Source organism: Neofelis nebulosa, chromosome 4, assembly GCF_028018385.1.
Source record: "Neofelis nebulosa isolate mNeoNeb1 chromosome 4, mNeoNeb1.pri, whole genome shotgun sequence".
NCBI classification, from domain to species: Eukaryota; Metazoa; Chordata; class Mammalia; order Carnivora; family Felidae; genus Neofelis; species Neofelis nebulosa.
In genome coordinates this window covers 106,315,700-106,335,465 of record NC_080785.1, presented here as the reverse complement: position 1 = coordinate 106,335,465, position 19,766 = coordinate 106,315,700, and the positions used below count along the sequence as shown (strand labels likewise).

General features: G+C 50.3%; 1 protein-coding gene across 1 annotated transcript in view; it reads left to right on the top strand.

The window, feature by feature from the left end:
• ABCA13 (ATP binding cassette subfamily A member 13) overlaps nucleotides 1-19,766 on the top strand; it is a 390,771-nt gene that overhangs the window by 198,829 nt on the left and 172,176 nt on the right. The window contains exons 41-42 of the mRNA XM_058725626.1: nucleotides 1,305-1,535; nucleotides 16,206-16,299. Of these exons, the coding sequence (XP_058581609.1) occupies nucleotides 1,305-1,535; nucleotides 16,206-16,299 (325 nt within the window). The remainder of the gene's footprint in view (nucleotides 1-1,304; nucleotides 1,536-16,205; nucleotides 16,300-19,766) is intronic.

The following is a 19,766-nucleotide window of genomic DNA, read 5'->3' as shown; positions in this document are numbered from 1 at the left end:
CCAGGCAGTATCGTAGCCCAGATGCTCTACAAGTATTTTTCTTCTTATTTTTTTAAATTTTTATTTATTTTTGAGAGTTGAGAGCAAGAGAGAGACAGAGAGTGAGCAGGGGAGGGGCAGAGAGATGGGGAGACTCAGAATCTGAAGCAGGCTCCAGGCTCTGAACTGTCAGCACAGAGCCCCACACTGGGCTCAAACCCGTGAACTGTGAGATCATGACCTGAGCCAAAGTTAGACACTTAAGCGACTGAGCCACCCAGGTGCCCCTGGAAGTATTTTTCTGACAGTAACTGTTCTTTTCGGAGGCTAAAGCTTTATGATAATGTAGTGAGGGACCTCCAGGGTAAAAGTACATTTCAGAGGTCCTGTCAACCGAAGCCTGGCAGAGGTGGCTGTGGGGTTGGGATGCAGGGGCTGTGGGCCCTGAGTCAAGGTTCATGCTTCCTCTCTGACTTGGGTAAAGTATCTTGCTGTCCCAAGGTGCCTCCTTCCCTCCGTGGTTGGATCCTTGTCTCCCCTTTAAGAAGACCCAGCCCTGTATCCTGTAGTCCCCTTGCTAAGATTGTCCCCAGCTCAGGGGGCGCATGTGCGTATAGCCCTCCCCAGGCCTGTCCGAGGAGCCTGGTGACCATGGCCAAGATGGACGTGCGGGTCTCACCTTGTTGGAATTACCACCAGAGATTTATTTTTATTTCAACGTTTTTTTTTTTTTTTTTGGGACAGAGAGAGACAGAGCATGAACGGGGGAGGGGCAGAGAGAGAGGGAGACACAGAATCGGAAACAGGCTCCAGGCTCTGAGCCATCAGCCCAGAGCCTGACGCGGGGCTCGAACTCACGGACCGCGAGATCATGACCTGGCTGAAGTCGGACGCTTAACCGACTGCGCCACCCAGGCGCCCCTAGAGATTTATTTTTAAAAAGGAAGAAGTACAGGGGAGCCTGGGTGGCTCAGTCGGTTACACATCCAACTCTTGGTTTCTGCTCAGCTCACGATCTTATGGTTTGTGAGTTTGAGCCCCATGTTGGGCTATGCACCGACGGCGTGGAGACTGCTTGGGATTCTCTCTCTGTCTCTCTCTCTCTCTCTCTCTCTTTCTCTGTCTTTCAAAAATAAAATAAAACAAACTTAAATAAATAAAAAGAAGAATTACACCGTGTCCTAGAAATGCCCGTGGCTTAAATGATATTTCTCGACGTCGCTGCTTTGAATTGGAATTTCAGACATGACCTCAGATGACGTAAAGTCGGTATTTTTGGACTAACGAGCTTTGCCGTTTTCTCGCCCCCATTGTGGGACGGCCAGCCTTCTGCTCCGGAGACCGATGACCCGAAGCACGTCGCTCGTGCCACGTCTCTGATCCAGACCTACATCCCTCAAGCCTTCCTCAAAGACAGCAGCGGGGCTGAGCTGGTCTACGGCATTCCCAAGGATGCGGACAGAGCCTGCTTCAAAGGGCTGTTCCAGACCCTGGAGCAGAACCTTGACCATCTGCATCTGACGGGCTTCGGGATTTCAGACGCCACACTGGAAGAGGTACGTTCAGCTGGTCGGGTGCGCTTTTAACTGACTACGTTTGGTTTGCCACCCTGCGTCGGTGGTGAGGCGGGGGTAAGGCAGCGGGGAGGGCGCGTGACAGAGAACATGGCCGATTTATTGTTTCCAGGGTCTGATCAGTGCCACACACCACGTAAGCCAATATGGACCGGAGCACGCCCCATGGGTCACTATCGTTCTTTAGGGAAAATCCGCATTTTTAGATTTGAGAGCTTTGATGTCTTTACTCCGGAGTCGTTACGTGTCTGAACGTTTGTCAGTAGTCGGGGGGTGGCTTGCCTTGTCTCCTCATCTGGAGACCCCCTGACTTTCTCCGTGGACCTGCTTCTGTTTGGGAGCCCATGGTCCCACGCTGGGCAGAGGAGGAGATGTGCAGAAGGTCAGGCTCACGGACGTTGCTGGCTCCTGGCGAGCCCCATGCTGCCCCCCAGTTACGCTTTCCTATCACTTGGGACTGAGCCAGCTGACAACCACCTTTCAGTGTGGTTTCTCTGTACCAGCGGGAGGCCGACCCAGGTATTTCCTCCAGTATGGCCGTGGGTGTAGCTGAACCCAAGGCGAGCCTTGCTTTGCGGCCTGGAGCTCGGCGAGCCTCAGCTGAGTTGTGATTTTCCCTCATTTATTATCTATAGAAAGTGCTGCAGATTTAGAATGAAAATCCATGATGCAAAGGGGAAATCTGGGCAGAGTCTCGGAGCCCTCTGTCTTCATGAGGCAGGAATAGTCCTAGGAGCCGATGAAGTTTGTGGTTTGCAGTCAGCACTCAGAGCCGGAAATATTAGAGACCTTACAGAACCATGAGAATGGAAAGATCGTGACTTCTGGCATGTCGGAGCTGGGGTGCCTTGGGGGGCTCAGTCAGCTGAGCTTCTGACTCTTGATTTCAGCTCAGCTCATGATCCCAGTGTCCTGGGGTTGATCCAGCCCAGTGTCAGGCTCTGTGCTGAGCATGTAGCCTGCTTGGGATCTTCTCTCTCTCTCTCTCTCTCTGCCTCTCCTTTGCTCTCCTCCCTCCCCAACCCCCCACTGCCTGCCAAATAAATAAGCAAACTTAGGAAAGAAAAAAAGAAAGTCAAAGCCTGAACTTTGGGCTGTGTTTCGGAATGGATTCGGGGCCTGGGTTAGCAACGTGACGGAAACAGCAACTGCGTGTGTGTGAATCAGTGTAGATAGTGGCCGCAGGAACTTTTGTCTGGAATAAAATGGTCACAAAAGATGGTAAAATGTAACAAGATTTACCGTATATTTTTAAAAAAATTTTTTTTTAATGTTTATTTATTTTTGAGACAGAGAGAGACAGAGCATGAGCAGGGGAGGGGCAGAGAGAGAGGGAGACACAGAATCCGAAGTAGGCTCCAGGCTCCGACCTGTCAGCACAGAGCCTGACGCGGGGCTCGAACTCACAGACTGAGAGATCGTGACCTGAGCTGAAGTCGGATGCTTAACCGACTGAGCCGCCCAGGTGCCCTAAGATTTATCATATTTTATTTATTTATTTATTTAAAAAAAATTTTTTTTTCAACGTTTTTTATTTATTTTTGGGACAGAGAGAGACAGAGCATGAACGGGGGAGGGGCAGAGAGAGAGGGAGACACAGAATCGGAAACAGGCTCCAGGTTCCGAGCCATCAGCCCAGAGCCTGACGCGGGGCTCGAACTCACGGACCGCGAGATCGTGACCTGGCTGAAGTCGGATGCTTAACCGACTGCGCCACCCAGGCGCCCCTAGATTTATCATATTTTAAATATGTAGTATGTATAACTAAATATTTTCTAAATGAACCGCGAGCAGGACACTTGTAAAGATACGTGCAGCGTCTGGGACTAGAGCATCGTAGTGGAAAGGGTGTGAGCTCTGCCCCCGCCGGTTCTAATCCAAATCCCTTTCCTTCCAATATCTAGGGCCTTGGGTACATCATTCTACTCATGTGAGGCTGGGGGTTTTGATCTTTGAAATGGAATGACTGCAGCGGCTTACTTGGTTATTCTAGGGCTTTGCCATAACACTTCCTGCTCAGAACAAGCCAGTCAGCAATGGTGAAGGTTCTTCCTGCCTGTGGAAACACAGAGCGTGACATCATTGTCACAGCTTTGGAATGACATGGAAGGAAATTGTATCTGTGCTTCAGGGAAATGTGCCAGCTGCTGTGTCTGCGAGCTAGTAGTTGTGATAGTTGGGAACTTTGCGGTCACTGTTTTCCTGCACACGCAGGGACCCCCCACCTTTGAGAGTCGTTTTACCGGTTTGGGTCGCTTGAAATGGAAAAAGATGGGCACCAGCATGGCTCAATAGGTTAACATCCGACTTGGGCTCAGGTCATGATCTGAGGGGGTCTGTGCTGACAGCTCAGAGCCTGGACCCTGCTTTGGATTCTGTGTCTCCCTCTCTCTCTGCCTCTGCCTTGCTTGTGCTCTCCATCTCTCTTTCTCTCTCTCTCTCAAAAAAAAAAAACATTAAAAATATTTTTTAAAAAAAGGAAAAAAAATTTTCTTTTTTTCTTTTTGGTCTTTCCTAATTGCTTTTATTTTCTCAGTGAAATGGGAAAGAAAGGCATCAGTTGTACATGAGCACGGGGAGATTTCCCGACAATAATTTCCTTTGCATCGTAAGATTTTTTCTTTGTGTTTCTTTCCCTCCCTTCCTTCCCTCTTCCTTCCTTCCCTCCCCTCTTCCCTTCCTCCTCCCTTCCCTCCCTCCTCCCCTCCCCTCTTCCTTTCCTCCCTCTTCCTCCCATCCTCCCTTCCTCTCCTCCCCTCCCCTCTTCTTTCCCTCCCTCTTCCTTCCCTCATTCTTCCTCCCCTCCCTCCTCCCCTCCCTTCCCCATACCCCTTCCCTCCCTCTTCCTCCCCTCCCTCTTCCCCTCCCTTCCCCACACACCTTCCCTCCCTCTTCCTCCCCTCCCTACTCCCCTCCCTTCCCCACACCCCTTCCCTCCCTCTTCTTCCCCTCCCTCCTTCCCCTCCCCTCCCTCCTCCTCTTTCCTTCATCCCTCCCTCCTTCTTCTCCTCCCCCCACCCTCTTCCCCCTTCCTCCCTACCCCTTCCTCACTATCCTTACCTCCCCTCCCTCCCTCCCACCCTCACTCCCTCCTTCCTTTTCTGCCAAATGATCAGGTCTGGCTGCATTTCCAGCCACAGCCCTGGATTAAATCAGAGACTTCTGGAGCAGAGAAGGTGTCAGCTCTGCCTTTTACTCATTTGTGCGTGCTGGTAGGGCTCGTTTTAGCTGCCAGAATCTTCTTTAAGCCACTCGTCTCCTTTATAAGCGTGGTTTTAGTAAAAGCTAGACAAATCAATGGGAAATTGACTTACAGCCACAGAAAGCTGTCACTTGTGGGGCCCGAGGGGCCAGTGAGGCGGCCTCTGTCACCGCGGACCCGCTGCCCCTGGCTGATGCAGGACGCCTTCCATATTAGGAATGCCCACCTTCTGATAGGGTTTAGTGGGAGTGGAAACCGAGGTCCTCATAGTTTCCTACACCCCGGGGTGGTGATGACTGTCCTCCAGGGCAGCCCCCAAGGTTCTGACTGAATCAAAGGAGTTTCCCAGCACCCGGACCGCAGAGCCCCGGCCCGGGTTGGAATCCATTCTCCAGGCCATTGGCCGAATGTGTCCCTGGGAGCTGTGAGAGCCACAAGGTGGGGTTGATGGAAGGGGCTCCTGGCAAAGCCTGAAATGCCCATGAAATGCCCAGGGAGCCAGCCTCGGAAGGGCTGGAGGGCTGGGTGGTGCTGGGTGGTCTTTCTGCCACCCTCCTGGATGGTGAGTTCCCCTGGGGCTTTCGCGCCCGTGGACCGCTCCGGGGCTGGGAGCTGGTTTTGTGTGTGTGTGTTGGGGGGTGCCTCCTTCCCACACCCTGACTCACTGACAGCTTGGCCTGGCCTGGCCTCGCCCGCCCGGGGGTCCGTCCTTTCATGGCTGATGTCTGTGCCCTTCCCTGTCCTCCACCCTGGAGAGAGGAGACTGTGGAGGAAGTCTTATGGCACCATGCCCAGAATCTTAAGTCAGGTTTAAAATTTTCTGGCCTGTGCTGCTTTGTAACAGGAGTTACTCCAACTAATGATACCAATCTTAAGCGGTGTCCGTTTCCCCATAACCTTTGCTTCTATGGCTGCCTAATTTCTGTTTAAAAGGCTTCCTGGGGCACCTCAGTCTGTTGAGCATCCGATTCTGTTTTGGCTCAGGTCATGATCTCACAGTTCATTAGATCGAGCCCCGCATTGGGCTCTGCATTCACAGTGCGAAGCCTGCTTGGGGGTCTCTCTCTCTGCCCCTCCCCTCCTCACTCTTCTCTCTCAAAATAAATAAACATTAAAAAAAAAAAGCCTCCAGGATACAGTTTGTCCTGCAGGCCCTGAGTGCGGTGGGAGCAGCTGGGTCGGGGAGCAGCCCGCGTGTGGCTGGAACCCCATTCTTCTCCTTGATGAAATAGAAATTTCTTCCCTAACGTTCTCAACACCGTTTCTGTTTGGATCAGATAATTCGATAATCCTCAGAACAGGTGACAAACCGCAGGAAGTCATGCAAAGGTGAGGACTTCTCTGCATCACCTTCACTGCATTTAAATCCAGAATACACATGCTGTGGGGTATTCGGAAAGTAAGCGTTTCTGTATTTTAGCCCTTCTGTATTTTTAGTGTTATCATAGGTATTTAATCCCAGCACAGCTTCTAGAAATTCTTTGTTTTCAAATTTTAATGTTTATTTTTCAGAGAGAGACAGAGTGTGAGCGGGGGAGGGACAGAGAGAGGGAGACACAGAATCTGAAGCAGACTCCAGGCTCCGAGCTGTCAGCACAGGGCCCAACACGGGGCTCGAACCCACAAACCGTGAGATCATGACCTGAACGGAAGTCGGACACTTAATAGACTGAGCCACCCAAGCGCCCCTAAAGATTCTAAAGTGATCTTTACACACAATGTGGGGCTCGAACTTATAACCCCGATATCGGGAGTCACACACTCCGCCACTGAGCCAGCCAGGTGGTCCCTGAAAATTCTTTTTATGCTAATTCCCTAAATATTCCTATTTCTGATTTGTATTTCCCTTTATTCTCCAAAATATTCTTTCTTTTTAAATATTTTTATTTCTGAGTAATCTCTACACCCAATATGGAGCTCAAACTCACAACCTCAAGATCCACACCCTCCATCATCTGAGCCAACTGGGTGGCCCCAAAATATTCTTATCTATACCCCTTGATGCACCTTTTGGAAATTTCTTAATCTGTCTCCTCTTTGCCCTGTTTTCTTTCCCATTCTTTATTTTTGAAGTTGCATATAGGAAAACCCACTCAGTAAATTTTGGCAAAGGCATGGGGTCGTGGGACCATCACCAAAATCTGGATATGGAGGGAGTCTATCCTTACTGCCTGCTTCAGGGAGTAATTCCTTCATGCACCTTGCTTCTCTGCAACCCGCTGTTTGTTTTTTCCCCAGATCTTCCCACCCCCCCACCCGGCCCCTTGATGCTCATCCCCCCAAAACAAGCCCAACCGGAAGCAGCAGAACCAGTCGTGCAATTACTTGGGACATTTTACATGTGCTTCTCCGATTTCCTGCAGTGATTTCTACCTGCCGTACTTAGTACATGCTTTGCACATAATAGGTGCTAACAGGTATCGGTTAGAGGCTCATGTGTCTTTCTTTTCTCTTGCACACACGCAGGTGCTCAAAAAGAACCCATCTGTCTTAAGGGCAACCATAAACAACCATCTGAAATACAGATTTAACAAGATAGAATATTACAGCTTATGTGGGCTTGTTTGAGAACGGGATCTTAAATTGAAAAAAGATTAAGCCTTTTAAAAACTTTCTTTTGTTTGATGGAGTCTATAAAATATCTATCTCAACCAATTTTGTCTCCTTACAGCGGGCAAGTATCGACTTTCTTGTCTTGTGTCTGTTATCGATCCACAGTCAGCGTGGATAAGCACCCTGCACGTGCTTTCCCTTTGTTCGCCTGTGCGGTGCCTGACAAGTTACAGCAGGTGCACGGGGGCCTGTCCAGGGATGCTCCTGACTCTAGCTAGAGAGCAGATTTCATTTTCTTTTTCTTTTTTTTAATGTTTATTTATATTTGAGAGAGAGAGAGTGTGTGTGTGTGCATGGGAGAGGGTCAGAGAGAGAGGAAGACACAGAATCGGAAGCAGGCTCCAGGCTCCCAGCTGTCAGCACAGAGCCCGACATGAGGCTCGAACCCACAAACCGTGAGATCGTGACCCGAGCCGAAGTCGGACGCTTAACCGACTGAGCCACCCAGGCGCCCTGAGCAGATTTCATTTTAAACTGCAGTAAATTCCTTGTAACTCATGGCCCCTAAAGACACCCCCAAGCCAGTGAGGCTGAGATGTCAAATCTGATCATACAGCCACCATGTGTGGAGTGTGTTTGCTTTGCATGGTGGGGGACCAGGGAGAGCTGGAGCCCCCTGGGTGTGCACAGGAAGTACCTTTGCAGCCAGCTCGGAAGCCAAGGCGAAATCTTTTCATGTCATGCAAATGGAGTGATTCTTAGTGGTGCATTTTTTTCGACTTTTAAATATGTTTATCTAGTTTTGAGAGAGAGAATGTGAACGGGGGAGGAGCAGAGGGAGAGAGAGAGAGAGAGGGGCGGGGGGACAGAGAATCCCAAACCGGCTCCAGGCTCTGAGCTGTCAGCGCAGAGCCCGACGTGGGGCTCGAACTCACAGACTGTGAGATCATGACCCAAGCCGAAGTTGGACACTTAACCAACTGAGCCACCCGGGCACCCCCTGAAGACTCTTTAAATTCTCAGTCTTCATCCCGCTGCTTTGCCCCTCCTCCCATGTTCCTGGCCTGAAACAGTTACGACCATGACATCAGTCAGGTGGTGGTTTCTCTTGTTCTGTAACTCATCCTGCATCTTTTTTGTTGGCATTAGACAGAAACGGAATGCTTTTCTTCACCATGTTTGTTTATTTGTGTTGGTAAGGATCACCGTATGCAGTGAGCCAGAATTTGCTGCGATCCTAATTTGCTTGGATGCCGGAGTCCTACCAGGTTTAGCCCCTGGCGCTCCTTCGTGCTGACTCTGTGCCCTAACACAGCCCCACGATCTTCCAGTGTCTTATGTTCTGATGTCACCAGGTGCTCTGGGCGCCCGAAGCGCATTCCCCCGCCTGACCCTAGAATCGGCTATTTCTGCAAGGGGGCCCGGCTGTAGGTGCACACGTGGTGTGGGGCAACACTGCTCCTGTCCTGACCTGGGGGTGGCTGGACAGTCTCCATTTGCTGCTCTTTCTCCCCTCACGGTGAAAGCCAGGGGTTCACCTCCACGGGGAAACCCCCCAGGGCCAGGCCAGCCACCCTGGGTTCCTCGAGTGTCCCCTCTTCGTCTTTGTCTCTCCCTCCCTGACCAGGGCAGACTCAGCTTCCATATCGGAGGCTGTCCCCTTGTTTGCCCAATCCGCCCACACCTCTGGAGCACCACAGCTTTAATGCCCCCTGGACAGAACCTGTGCCCCCCCCCCCCCAGCCCCTCCTGGATGCCCCAGCCCCAATCTGGTGTGTTCTTCCTGCAGCCACTGAAAGCCAAGGAGCTGCCTCCCTTCCCCCCTCGGGTCTGCCTGAGAGGGAAGAGACAAGGGGGAGGGGAGGCTGCTGGCCCCAACATGTTCCTTCTGTCACCTGACACCCTGTGTTTTCTCCTCGGGGGACAATAAACCCAGTAATTTCAGGGTTCTTCATTTGGAGACTTAGGTCTTTAAAATTCTTTTTTTAAAGTTTATTTATTTTGAGAGAATGAGATTCAGAGTGAGGTAGGGGCAAAGGAAGAGAAGGAGAAAGAGAGAGAGAATCCCAAGCAGGCTTTGCACTGTCAGCACAGAAGCCGGGGCGGGGCTTGACCTCACGAACCATGAGACCATGACCTGAGCCAAAATCAAGCGTCAGACGCTCAACTGACTGTGCCATCTGGGCGCCCCAGGTCTTTTAAATTTAGAGCAGCCTCAGGTTCTTACCGCTTGCTCTAAGCCTGGTGTCAGCTCGGTGCCGAACGTGCTATTTGCCCTCTGACTGCCATGCTGGCCCGTCATTTCATGTTGTGTGTGTGGGGAAAAAAGCCATCACAGGGCAGTGTGGATCCAACCCAAGCTTGGCCTTATCAAATTTAGAAACGCACTGAAGTTGAAGTCCCTATCCCCTTGTGCAGAAGGAGACTGAGGGACTGCATGTGAGAAAGGGGCCCCGTCGCCCAAAGTCAGGAATTGGAGTTCAGTTGTGGCAGACGCCAAAACCCTCCACCCGCGCTTCTGACTGGTACCGTCTCTCCTGTGTCTGGGGACGCATCACACCAACGGCCCTTGTTTCCAAGCTGCACCGATGGTGCGTGGTTCTGCGGTGGACTGAACAAAGGCCCTGAGCATGTCTGCATCCTAATCCCCGGAATCCCCGGACCTGCGGTTGTCCGCTGCACAGATCTTATGACGGGAAGGCTATCCTGGATTATTGGTGTGGAGCCGTGTGCTGAGTAGTGTGCTCGTCAGAAGGACATGTGAAGGTCAGACGGATGGAAGGAGAGGCCTTGGTGGAGGCAGGGATTGGGGTGATGCGCTTTGAACATGGAGCACGGGGCTGTGAGCATGTAGGCGGCCACTAGAAGCTGAAAAAGGCAAGGGGTTCATTCTCCCATGGGGTCCGTGGAAGGAACCAGCCCCGGGTTATCAGATGATAAGCCGCTGTTGTTTTCCATCCACGTTTGTGGTCATCTGTTCCAACAGAGATCGGGAATGAACAGACGCTCCTGTGAAACAGTAGACTCTTACCGTATGCACTGTGTGGCCTGCCAAGGGGCAGATCTGCCCAGACTCCTACGTCTGGAGAGGACTAGCCAGTGACTCTCCTGTTCCTTACCACGTAGGCTCTCCCCACGGTTTTATCTTCTGCTTCTTAAAACTGTTACTTTTGGGAAAATGAAAACAAAACGAAACCACAGCACAGTTTACATTTTGGTCCAACTTTGGACACCGTCCCTGCGCTGATGTCATCTGTTGGTAGGACAATGCCATCATTGTCTTGCGGAGTCGGTCGCCTTCATGCATTTCCCCAGCGTCTCAGCTGAAGACACCTTGCACTGCCCATCTCTGGGACACAGTCCATCAAATGGACACTTTAAATGCAGGTCAAGTTGGGGGTCTGAGACTACTTGGCGGTGGGGTGCATGTAGCCCCGCGGTCTGAGGGATTGATGGCACAATCAGTGTTGAGGTGACCCCGGGCTGCTGTAAGTGCTCAGACCCTGCAGCCCTTCTAAATGAAGAAAACCTCAGTCCTCAGATGAAGAATCTGCAAACTGTTGAACATACTGTTCTTTGTGAACAGAGAGCAGAAATGCCGTAGGCTTTCAATCCATACTTCTGCTAAATTATAAATTGTTTCTGCACTGGATAGCGTCCTTGAGATTTCTACCTTCTCCCCCTAGTTTTATTGACATACAATATCGTATTAGTTTAGGGTGTACGCCATGATGATTTGATGTATGTATGTGTGATGCTGATGGCTGTTGGAAGTTATCATGCATCATGTCATATAGTTATTTTTCTTTCTTTAATGTTTATTGTTGATTTTGAGAGAGAGAGTGGGCAGGGGAGGGGCAGAGAGAGAGGGAGATAGAGAATCCCAAGCAGGCTCCACACTGTCAGCATGAAGTCCGATGTGGGGCTCAATCTCAATGAACCCTGAGATCATGACCTGAACCGGAATCAAGAGTCAGATGCTTAACCAACGGAGCCACCCAGGGGACCCTCACATGGTTATTTTTCTCACGGAAAGAACTTCTATAATCTACTCTCTTTGCAACTTTCAGATAGAAAGCCCAGTCTCGTTAACTGGAGTGGTAATGTTACAGATCACATCCCCAGGACTTACTTATCTTTTAAGTGGAAGTTTGTATCTTTTGACTCCTTGTGCCCGTTTTGCACCCCCCCCCCCCCGCACTCTCCCCTGGCAACCACCAATCTGTTTTTTTTTTTAATGTTCTATGTATAGTGAGATCATAGGGTTTTTGCCTTTCTCTGTCCAACTTATCTCACTTAGCATAATGTCCCCAGTGTTGTGGCAAAAGGCAGGATTTCCTTCCCTTTTGTGGCTGAGTCATACTTCATTGCATGTATATATCCCACACCGTCTTTATCCCCCCTTTATCTATGGCTGTTTCCATGTCTCAGCTCCCGTATGTGATACTACGGTGACCACGAGAAGCAGGTGTCTTTTCAACGTAGTGTTTTCTTTTTCTTTCGGATAAACTACCCAGAGGTGGGATTGCTGGGTCATAGGGTAGTTCTATCTTTAACCTTTTGAGGACCCTCCATGCTGCTGTCCACAGTGGCTGCACCCGTTTGCATTCGCACTGGCTGTGCGCAAGGGATTCCCTTCTTCCACATCCTTACCAGCACCTGTCACTCCTTGTCATTTGGATTCTAGCCGACAGGTGTGAGGTGACACCGCATCGTGGTTTTGATTTGCATTTCCCTGGTGCCGAGCGATGCAGAGCATCTCCTCACGTGCCTCTTGGCCGTCCGCGTGTCTTCTCTGCAGGAACGTCTGTTCAGGGCCTCTGTCCGTGTCTTCGTTGCACCGCTGGTATTTTTGCTGTTGAGCGGAATGTCCTCATCTGTTTCGCTCCTGTTCCGGTCACGCGATGACCTCAGGTGAAGGTTGGTAAGAGTAGTTTGACCCGTCTTCGTCTGATTTCCCTTTGCCTTGGGAAGCCCGAGCTCGTTCCCGTGAAATTCTGAACTTGTGAGACAGAAAACCACTTTCCGGGCCTGTCCTTTGGAAGAGGCCGCTGTGCGTCTGTGTGGTTCGCATGCAGTGGCCCGTGGCCTGGTCTCGTTGTGAGGATGGAGAAGACGCCGTCGGAGCGGGAAGAGGTGCCCGTGGCGGCCTTCCGCAGGTGCCCGGGGGCTGCACTCTCCCTAGACTTCGGGAAGCATCACCGGATGTGAGACGCCTCATCTCCGCTCAGACGCCTTCCTGTGAGGCGGCCCGTGGTTTGTACTCTGTCTCGTGAAGGGATGTTTCCGTGTGTGGAACGGACTCTCCCAGGCTTGTGTGTAATGAGACTTCGTGGTCGCGTGCTGCGTCCTTGTCCTTGACCGCCTGAGACCCGGCGTAGGCTTCCCTGTTCTGCTCCTTTAGGAAAACGTGTCAAGTTCGGCCTCCAGCTACAAATACTGACGGAAGGTTGTGTTAGGGATTGTGTGTGTCAGATAATAAAGCAAGAGTGCAGACCACGGCGTGGCACTTCCGTCGCCCACGTCCATGGGGCAGGGGTTCCCCGCCTGGGTCACGTTCCGTCCCGGGTGCCGTGTTTCCCTGAGACCCTCGACCAGGGTGGCTGCAGGACCACGGGCTCACGGCTTCCATTTGGCACCGGACTTGCAGCCCAGAATAACCAGGATGGCAGCCGCCATCGGGAACTCAGACTTTTGAAAACGTCAATCACCGTCATACTGCTGTTCAAAAATTTGACCTTTATTTGGGCCTTTCCCCTCACTGGGCTATCTTGGTGTTTTTCTTGCTGCCAGGTGTCCCTGGGCGGTGTGGCTGCAGTCAGGGCATGCCGACACCAGGTGGCGCTCATAGCATCCTTCTGTCTTGGCCTTGCCTTTCCCTTTCCGCAGGGGAGGCTGGAGAATCCCCTCGGTGTCCCCGGTACTTAGTGTTGTGCTATAATCGACAGCATCCCCCAGTGACCCCTGAGAGCACAGACAGCAAGACCTCTGCCCTTATTGTCTCTTTTCCTCCCACACATACTTGTGCACACACACGTGCACAAGTGCGCGCGCACAACACACACACACACGCACACACTGTCTTGTTATGAAAAGGGGAAGGGAGGGGAAATTTAAAAAGATGGAGATTATTACCAAGGTGTTATCAAGATATGCTTTATATAATTCACAATTACTTTTGATCATTGAATGAAAATTCCATTTAGAATAAGATACAGAGGAAAGTTTCTTCTCAATGAATAATTCTTGATTTGTACCGCTTCTACTGTTTTTTTTTTTTTAAGAATTCCTTTTTTAAGGGGCGCCTGGGTGGCTCAGTCGGTTAAACATCCGACTTCGGCTCAGGTCATGATCTCACGGTTCGTGGGTTCAAGCCCTGTGTCCCACTCTGTGCTGACGGCTCAGAGCCTGGATCCTGCTTCGGATTCTGTGTCTCCCTCTCTCTCTGCATCTCTGCCCCTTCCCTTGCTTGTGCTCTGTCTGTCTTTCTCTCTCAAAAATAAATACACATTAAAGAAATTTATTTTAAAAAGAATTCCCTTTTTAAAAAATATCTATTTTATTCCTTTTTTAAAATTTTATTTAAATGTTTATTTATTTTTGAGACACAGAGACAGAGCATGAACAGGGGAGGGGCAGAGAGAGAGGGAGACCCAGAATCCGAAGCAGGCTCTAGGCTCCAAGCTGTCAGCACAGAGCCCGACAGGGGGTTTGAACCCAAAAACAGATCGTGACCTGAGCCGAAGTTGGATGCTTCACTGACTGAGCCACCCAGGCACCCCATAAAAATATTTATTTATTTTTGAGAGAAAGAGATAGAGGAGGGGAGGGGCAGAGAGAGAGGGAGAGAGAATCCCAAGGAGGCTCCAGGCTGTCAACACAGAACCCGATGTGGGGCTTGATCCCATGACCCTGGGATCACAACCTGAACCGAAATCACGAGTTGGACACTCAACCGACCAAGACACCCAGGTGCCCCTATTTCTACTCTTTTTAATTTCGTTCTCTATAAATGCCCTGGGTGAATGTGTATCTTTCTGAATGCGCTGGGTGAAGGCTTAACTCGTCAGTCCTTGGTGCGTTCCTCATTAGTGGGGCTAACAGTACTGGTCTCACTGGGTTGGGCTGAGAATGAATTGAAGTGACACCTCAGGGACATGCCACATGGTACTTCTCGTCCTCCCCCTGCTTGGCCTCTCCTAGGACCAGACGTGGGAGCTTCCGTTGGGCATTTTCCTTCCGCCATGCAGCAATGCGTTCACTGCTTGCAACCCCTCTGTTACACGTCTTATTGTTACCGTTTATCGTGAGGGGAAAGGAAGAGCGGCAAACAGTTTCCCGAAGTGACGCACTGGCACAGCATTGTTACTAATTGTTAGTTACTATTATTCCTGGTGGTGGTGATGCAGGTGATACTCGAGGGGTTGTGAGGTTTGCTTCTTTTCCTCGGGGTCTTCCTGGAATCCACAAGGGGTTATCTTACGATTCAGAGTCCCCGCATAGGATCCAGTGAAACCTCGTGGCCCTTCACCGGGGTGGGACTTGGATTCTCTCAGCGGGATTCTGTGTCAAACTAATGAGCCACACGCAGAGAAATGATGCGTCTCTGCCCTCCCACAGGCTTCTTGCTTTCTTCTCTTCTCTGGTGCCCTCTCCCCGTCTTCCCTGCGGGCTGGAGGGTCCCCCAAACACCCAGAGATAGTCAGTACCTTTGTACTTACTCCCTTAAATAAGCAATCAGAGGTTGCACTGTTTACGGAAACGCCAAGTGCGGTTCGCGCAAATGACTGGAAGCCGTCATCCACCGAATTTCAGCTGCTTGTCAGTGCCGCCCCTGCTCCCGAGACCATGCGGCCAACACGGCGGGCCCTGGGTCCCATGCCTGCTGGCCTGACGTGTTGTGGGGAGCGTCGTCCTCAAGCCCTGAGCCCCAGCCCTTCCCGCGGTGGTGGTGGCACAGGGCGTTCACGCACGAGCCAGCCGCCGGTCCCATGCACCTGCCGATGTATGTTAGGGACACCCCCTCACCTCTCCGTGGAACCTGCCAGACCTCCAGGTGCCTCTAGGGCTCGGGCGGCTTCTCACCTCTCATGCTGGTTTGGGACCCAGTCGTTGGATCTGAGCTCACTGAAACTGGATTTTGCTTCCAGCATGAACTGAATAGAGACCTCAAGCCGTTACTTAAACACGCCGCTCCCGGGGACGTGGCACTCCCGTGGAAACGCCACGTTCAGTGGGGGCTCTTACCAGTGTGTCTCACCCATGCCAAATAAGCTGTGTCACGAGTTTCTCCATTCAGTCTCTGAACTTTTTTTTTAAAATTTATTTATTTATTTTGAGAGAGAGAGAGAGAGAGAGAGATAGCACAAATGGGGGAGGAGCAGAGAGCGAGGGTGAGAGAGAATCCTAAGCAGGGTTCGTGTTGTCAGCTCAGAGCCTGATGTGGGGCTTGAACCCACAAACTGTGAGACTCTGACCTGAGCCGAGATCAAGAGTCAGATGCTTAACCGACTGAGCCCCCCCAAACGCCCCCATCTCTGAACTTCTAAGACTCTGGTGTAGCCAGTCACAACTCCCCATTGCATTGGACACTGTATCGTGGGCGCCTCCTTTGCCCTGCCTGCTTCTTGCTTGGATTGACCCCACCATGCCCGTAAATGCCCTGAGGTCCACGGTCAGGTTTCCCTCGCCTTGTATCCCTGGAGCAGCCTTACAACCAGCTTGTGGAGAACCGGGCAGCCTTACCGCCAGGCCAGTGATGGGAAAAGCTCATGAGATAACGGCGTGTGGTGTCTGTTGTCATAATGACCTCGCTGGGGGACTGAGGCTAAAGTCCAGGAGTGCGTTGTGAAAATGGGTAAGAGATAATAAGAAGGTCTTTTTTAATTTTCATAAAGGTGTTCCTGACGCTGCTGCAAGGTTCCAAAAAGCAATCGGACGCTGCTCTGGGAGCCGGCGTTGAGCCGCGGGACCATGGGCCTCCAGAGCACTGTAAGTACCCGGCACGTCTCTGCATTTCTGCTGAGGGGATGACGTCTGCATCCTTCACCCAGAGCCGCTCGGCGCAAAGCTGGGACATGAAGGGACTGAAGGCAGCTGGGGCAGTAACTGGGGACACAGGTCACGGCCCAGGAAGCAAGGCTGAAGGTCTCGTCCTGACTGGTATAAAGCGAGCGCGTGCTTGGCGAGCAACTTTATCTTTCCTTCAGATCGGGACTTACCATAGAAGAGGTTTCTTCCTGTGTAAAATCAGGGTAAGGAGGACCGTCATCCGTCATCCGGTGTCCTCTGCGTCACACACAACGCGAATCAGCCTGCGTTCTCTGTGTGCCTGTGACGCGCGGGCTCCGTGCCAGGAGCATCCAGATGGGAGCTCTGCCTTCCCGGGGCTTCTGTCCCTGCGGGACCTCAGTGTGGACCTAGGTGCCAAGTGCTGACATCTGCTTGCGCGGGCATGGGGGCCGGGACAGACGCCAGGTGTGGTTTCCAGGGTGTGGCTGTCGCTGCCTGTTTAGGAACAATGGCACACTGTGAGTGCTGAGCTGGGCCCTGGAGGTGGGCGGGCTGGTGGGTGGACAGGGGGACAAAGTGCCAGCTGCCTCCTTCCTGCAGATCTGGCGTAACCAGCCTCAAAAAACCTGTTTCGGGGATGCATGGGGGGCTCAGTGGCATAAGCGTCTGACTCTTGATTTCAGCTCAGGTCATGATGTCACAGTTTGTGAGTTGGAGCCCGGCATCAGGCTCTGCACTGACAGCACAGAGCCTGCTTGGGATTCTCTCTCTCTCTCTCTCTCTCTCTCTCTCTCTCTCTCTTTCTCTCTCTCTTTCTGCTCCTCCCCTGCTCTCTTGCATGCTCTCTCTCTCTCAAAATAAATATGTAGTTTTAATGACCTGTTTTAGGCATTGTAATTGGTTTCCAGTGGTTTCTCATAGTGGTTTTAATTTGCTTGTCCCTAATGATTCAGTGGGTTGGGCGTATCTGACGTAAGCAGTTGTCCCGAGGTATAATTCACATACCACACCATTCGCCCACTTAACGTGTACTGTTCGTCAGTTCTTAGTGTATTCGGAGTTGGGCATCCCTCCCCACTGTCGGCTGTGGGACAATTTCCTTTATCCTGAAAAGAAAATGTGCCTCGACTTAGCTGTTCCTTCCCGTTGCCCTGGGAACTTGTTACCTGCCGTCTGTTTCTGTACATGTGCTTATTCTGGGCATTTCATACAAATGTTATCATGTAATATGTGGTCTTTTTTGACTGCCTTTTTCTTTTTTTTTAAGTTTATTTATTTTGGGAGAGAAAGTGTAAGAAAGCAAGCAGGAGAGGGGCAGAGAGAGAAGGAGAAAGAGAGAGACAGAGAGAGAGAGAATCCCGAGCAGGCTCTGCACTGTCAGATCAGAGCCTGATGCAAGGCTTGAACTCACGAATCGTGACATCATGACCAGAGCTGAAATCAAGAATCAGACGCTTAAGTGACTGACGTTCCCCAGGTGCCCCTTGACTGTCATCCTCGTGGCAACGGGTGTCAATGCTTCATTTTCTTTGATGGTCGGATGCCCTTCTTCTGTATGGATACACCACATTTTGTCCATTAGCTGTTGGTCATTTGGATTGCTTCCGGTGTTTGGCTCTTAAGAATACGCCGTCACAAACATTTGTGTGCAAGGTTTTTACGGGCATGTATTTTCTCCTGGGCACATGCCTGGGAGTGGAATTGCTGGATTGCACGTTTAGCCGTATGACGGACTGACCGTCAAGCTGTTACCTAAAGGCACCCTGTTGACGTTCCCCCAGGCAGGACAGGGGGATCCAGTTTCTCCCACTTGCCCATTGGCCACTTGTGACTGCCCATGGTGTGGACCCCAGACATCTCGGGGGGCTGGCGGGGGCGCTCGCTCGTGGTGGTTTTGATTTGCATTCTCCTGACGGCCGACGACGTGGAGTCTCTCTTTGTCAGCTTATCGGTGTTTGCACATCATTTTGGAGAAATGTCTGTTCAGATCTTTTGCCCATTTAAAAAATTGGGCTAATTTTATTTCTGGAGTTGTAAGTCTTTTATTGCGGAATTGTGAGAAGTGGGATGTTAACCCTGGGGTTTTCATGGATGCCTTTTATGCAGTCGTGGAAATTTCTATTTCTGGTTTGATGAGAGGTTTTCATCATGAACGGGTGGGGGGATATTGCCAAGTGCTTTTTTTGCATCTACTGAGATGATCATGTGTATTTTTTGCCCTTTATTTATTGATGTGATATATTACACGAATTGAGTTTTAGGTGTTAAAGCAGCATTTCATTGACCAACTCCGATAAATTCCACTTGGTTTCATGATATATAATTCTTTTAATAGATTGCTGGATTTGATTTGTTAGTATTTTGTTGGGGCTTTTGAGTCTATAATGGTCTGCAGTTCTGTTTTGTTTTTCTCTTGATGTCTTTGTCTGGTGTTGCCATTGTGGTATTTATTACTCATCTTACAGCATGAGTTGGGAAGTACTTCCTCCTCCTGTATTTTTTTGGAAGTATTTGTGAAGAATTCATTCTTTAATACATGTCTGGTCGAATTCACCAGTGAAGCCATCTGGGTCTGAATTTTCTTTGCAGGTAGTTTTTAAAGAAACTAATATTTTGGTTTCTTTACTTGTTATACGTCTATTCATATTATTTATCTCTTCCTGAGTCAGTTTCGATGTTTTGTGTCTTCTTAGGCACACGTCTGTTTCATGTGAGTTACCTGATTTATTGGCGAATAGCTGTCCATAACATCCATCTATGATCCCTTTTATTTAGGTGGGGTTGGTAGTAACCAGAATCTTGCATTTCTGAGTCTAAAAATTTACACTTCCTTTTTTTTGGGGGGGGGGGTTAATTTAGCTAACGTGTTGTCAATTTTGTTCATCTCACAGAAACAGCTTTTATTTTCAGTGATACTCTGTTCATTCTCCATTTCCATTTCATGAATTTCAGCTCTGATTTTTATTATTTCCTTCCTTTGACTTGCATTAGATGTGGTTTGCTCTTTTTCTCCTGATTTGAGATCTTTCTTCTTTTATACTCACGTTTACAGCTGTGAATGCCCCTTTGCATGCTGCTTCCGTGGGTCCCCCAATCTGTGGATCTTGTACCTTCACTTTAATTTATCTACCAGTATTTACAAACTTTTCCTTTGATTTCTTCTTTGGCACACTGGTTATTTAAGATTATGCTTTAAAAAATGTTTTGTTTATTTTTGACAGAGAGAGATAAAGACAGGGCGGTAGTGGGGGAGGGACAGAGAGAGAGAGAGAGGGAGACACAGAATCCGAAGCAGGCTCCGGGCTCCGAGCTGTCAGCACAGAGCCCGACGCAGGGCTCGAACCCACAAGTTGTGAGATCATGACCTGAGCCAAAGTCGGACGCTTAACTACCTGAGCCCCCCAGGCGCCTCTACTATTATTTTAAAAATATTTAAGTGATTGCTA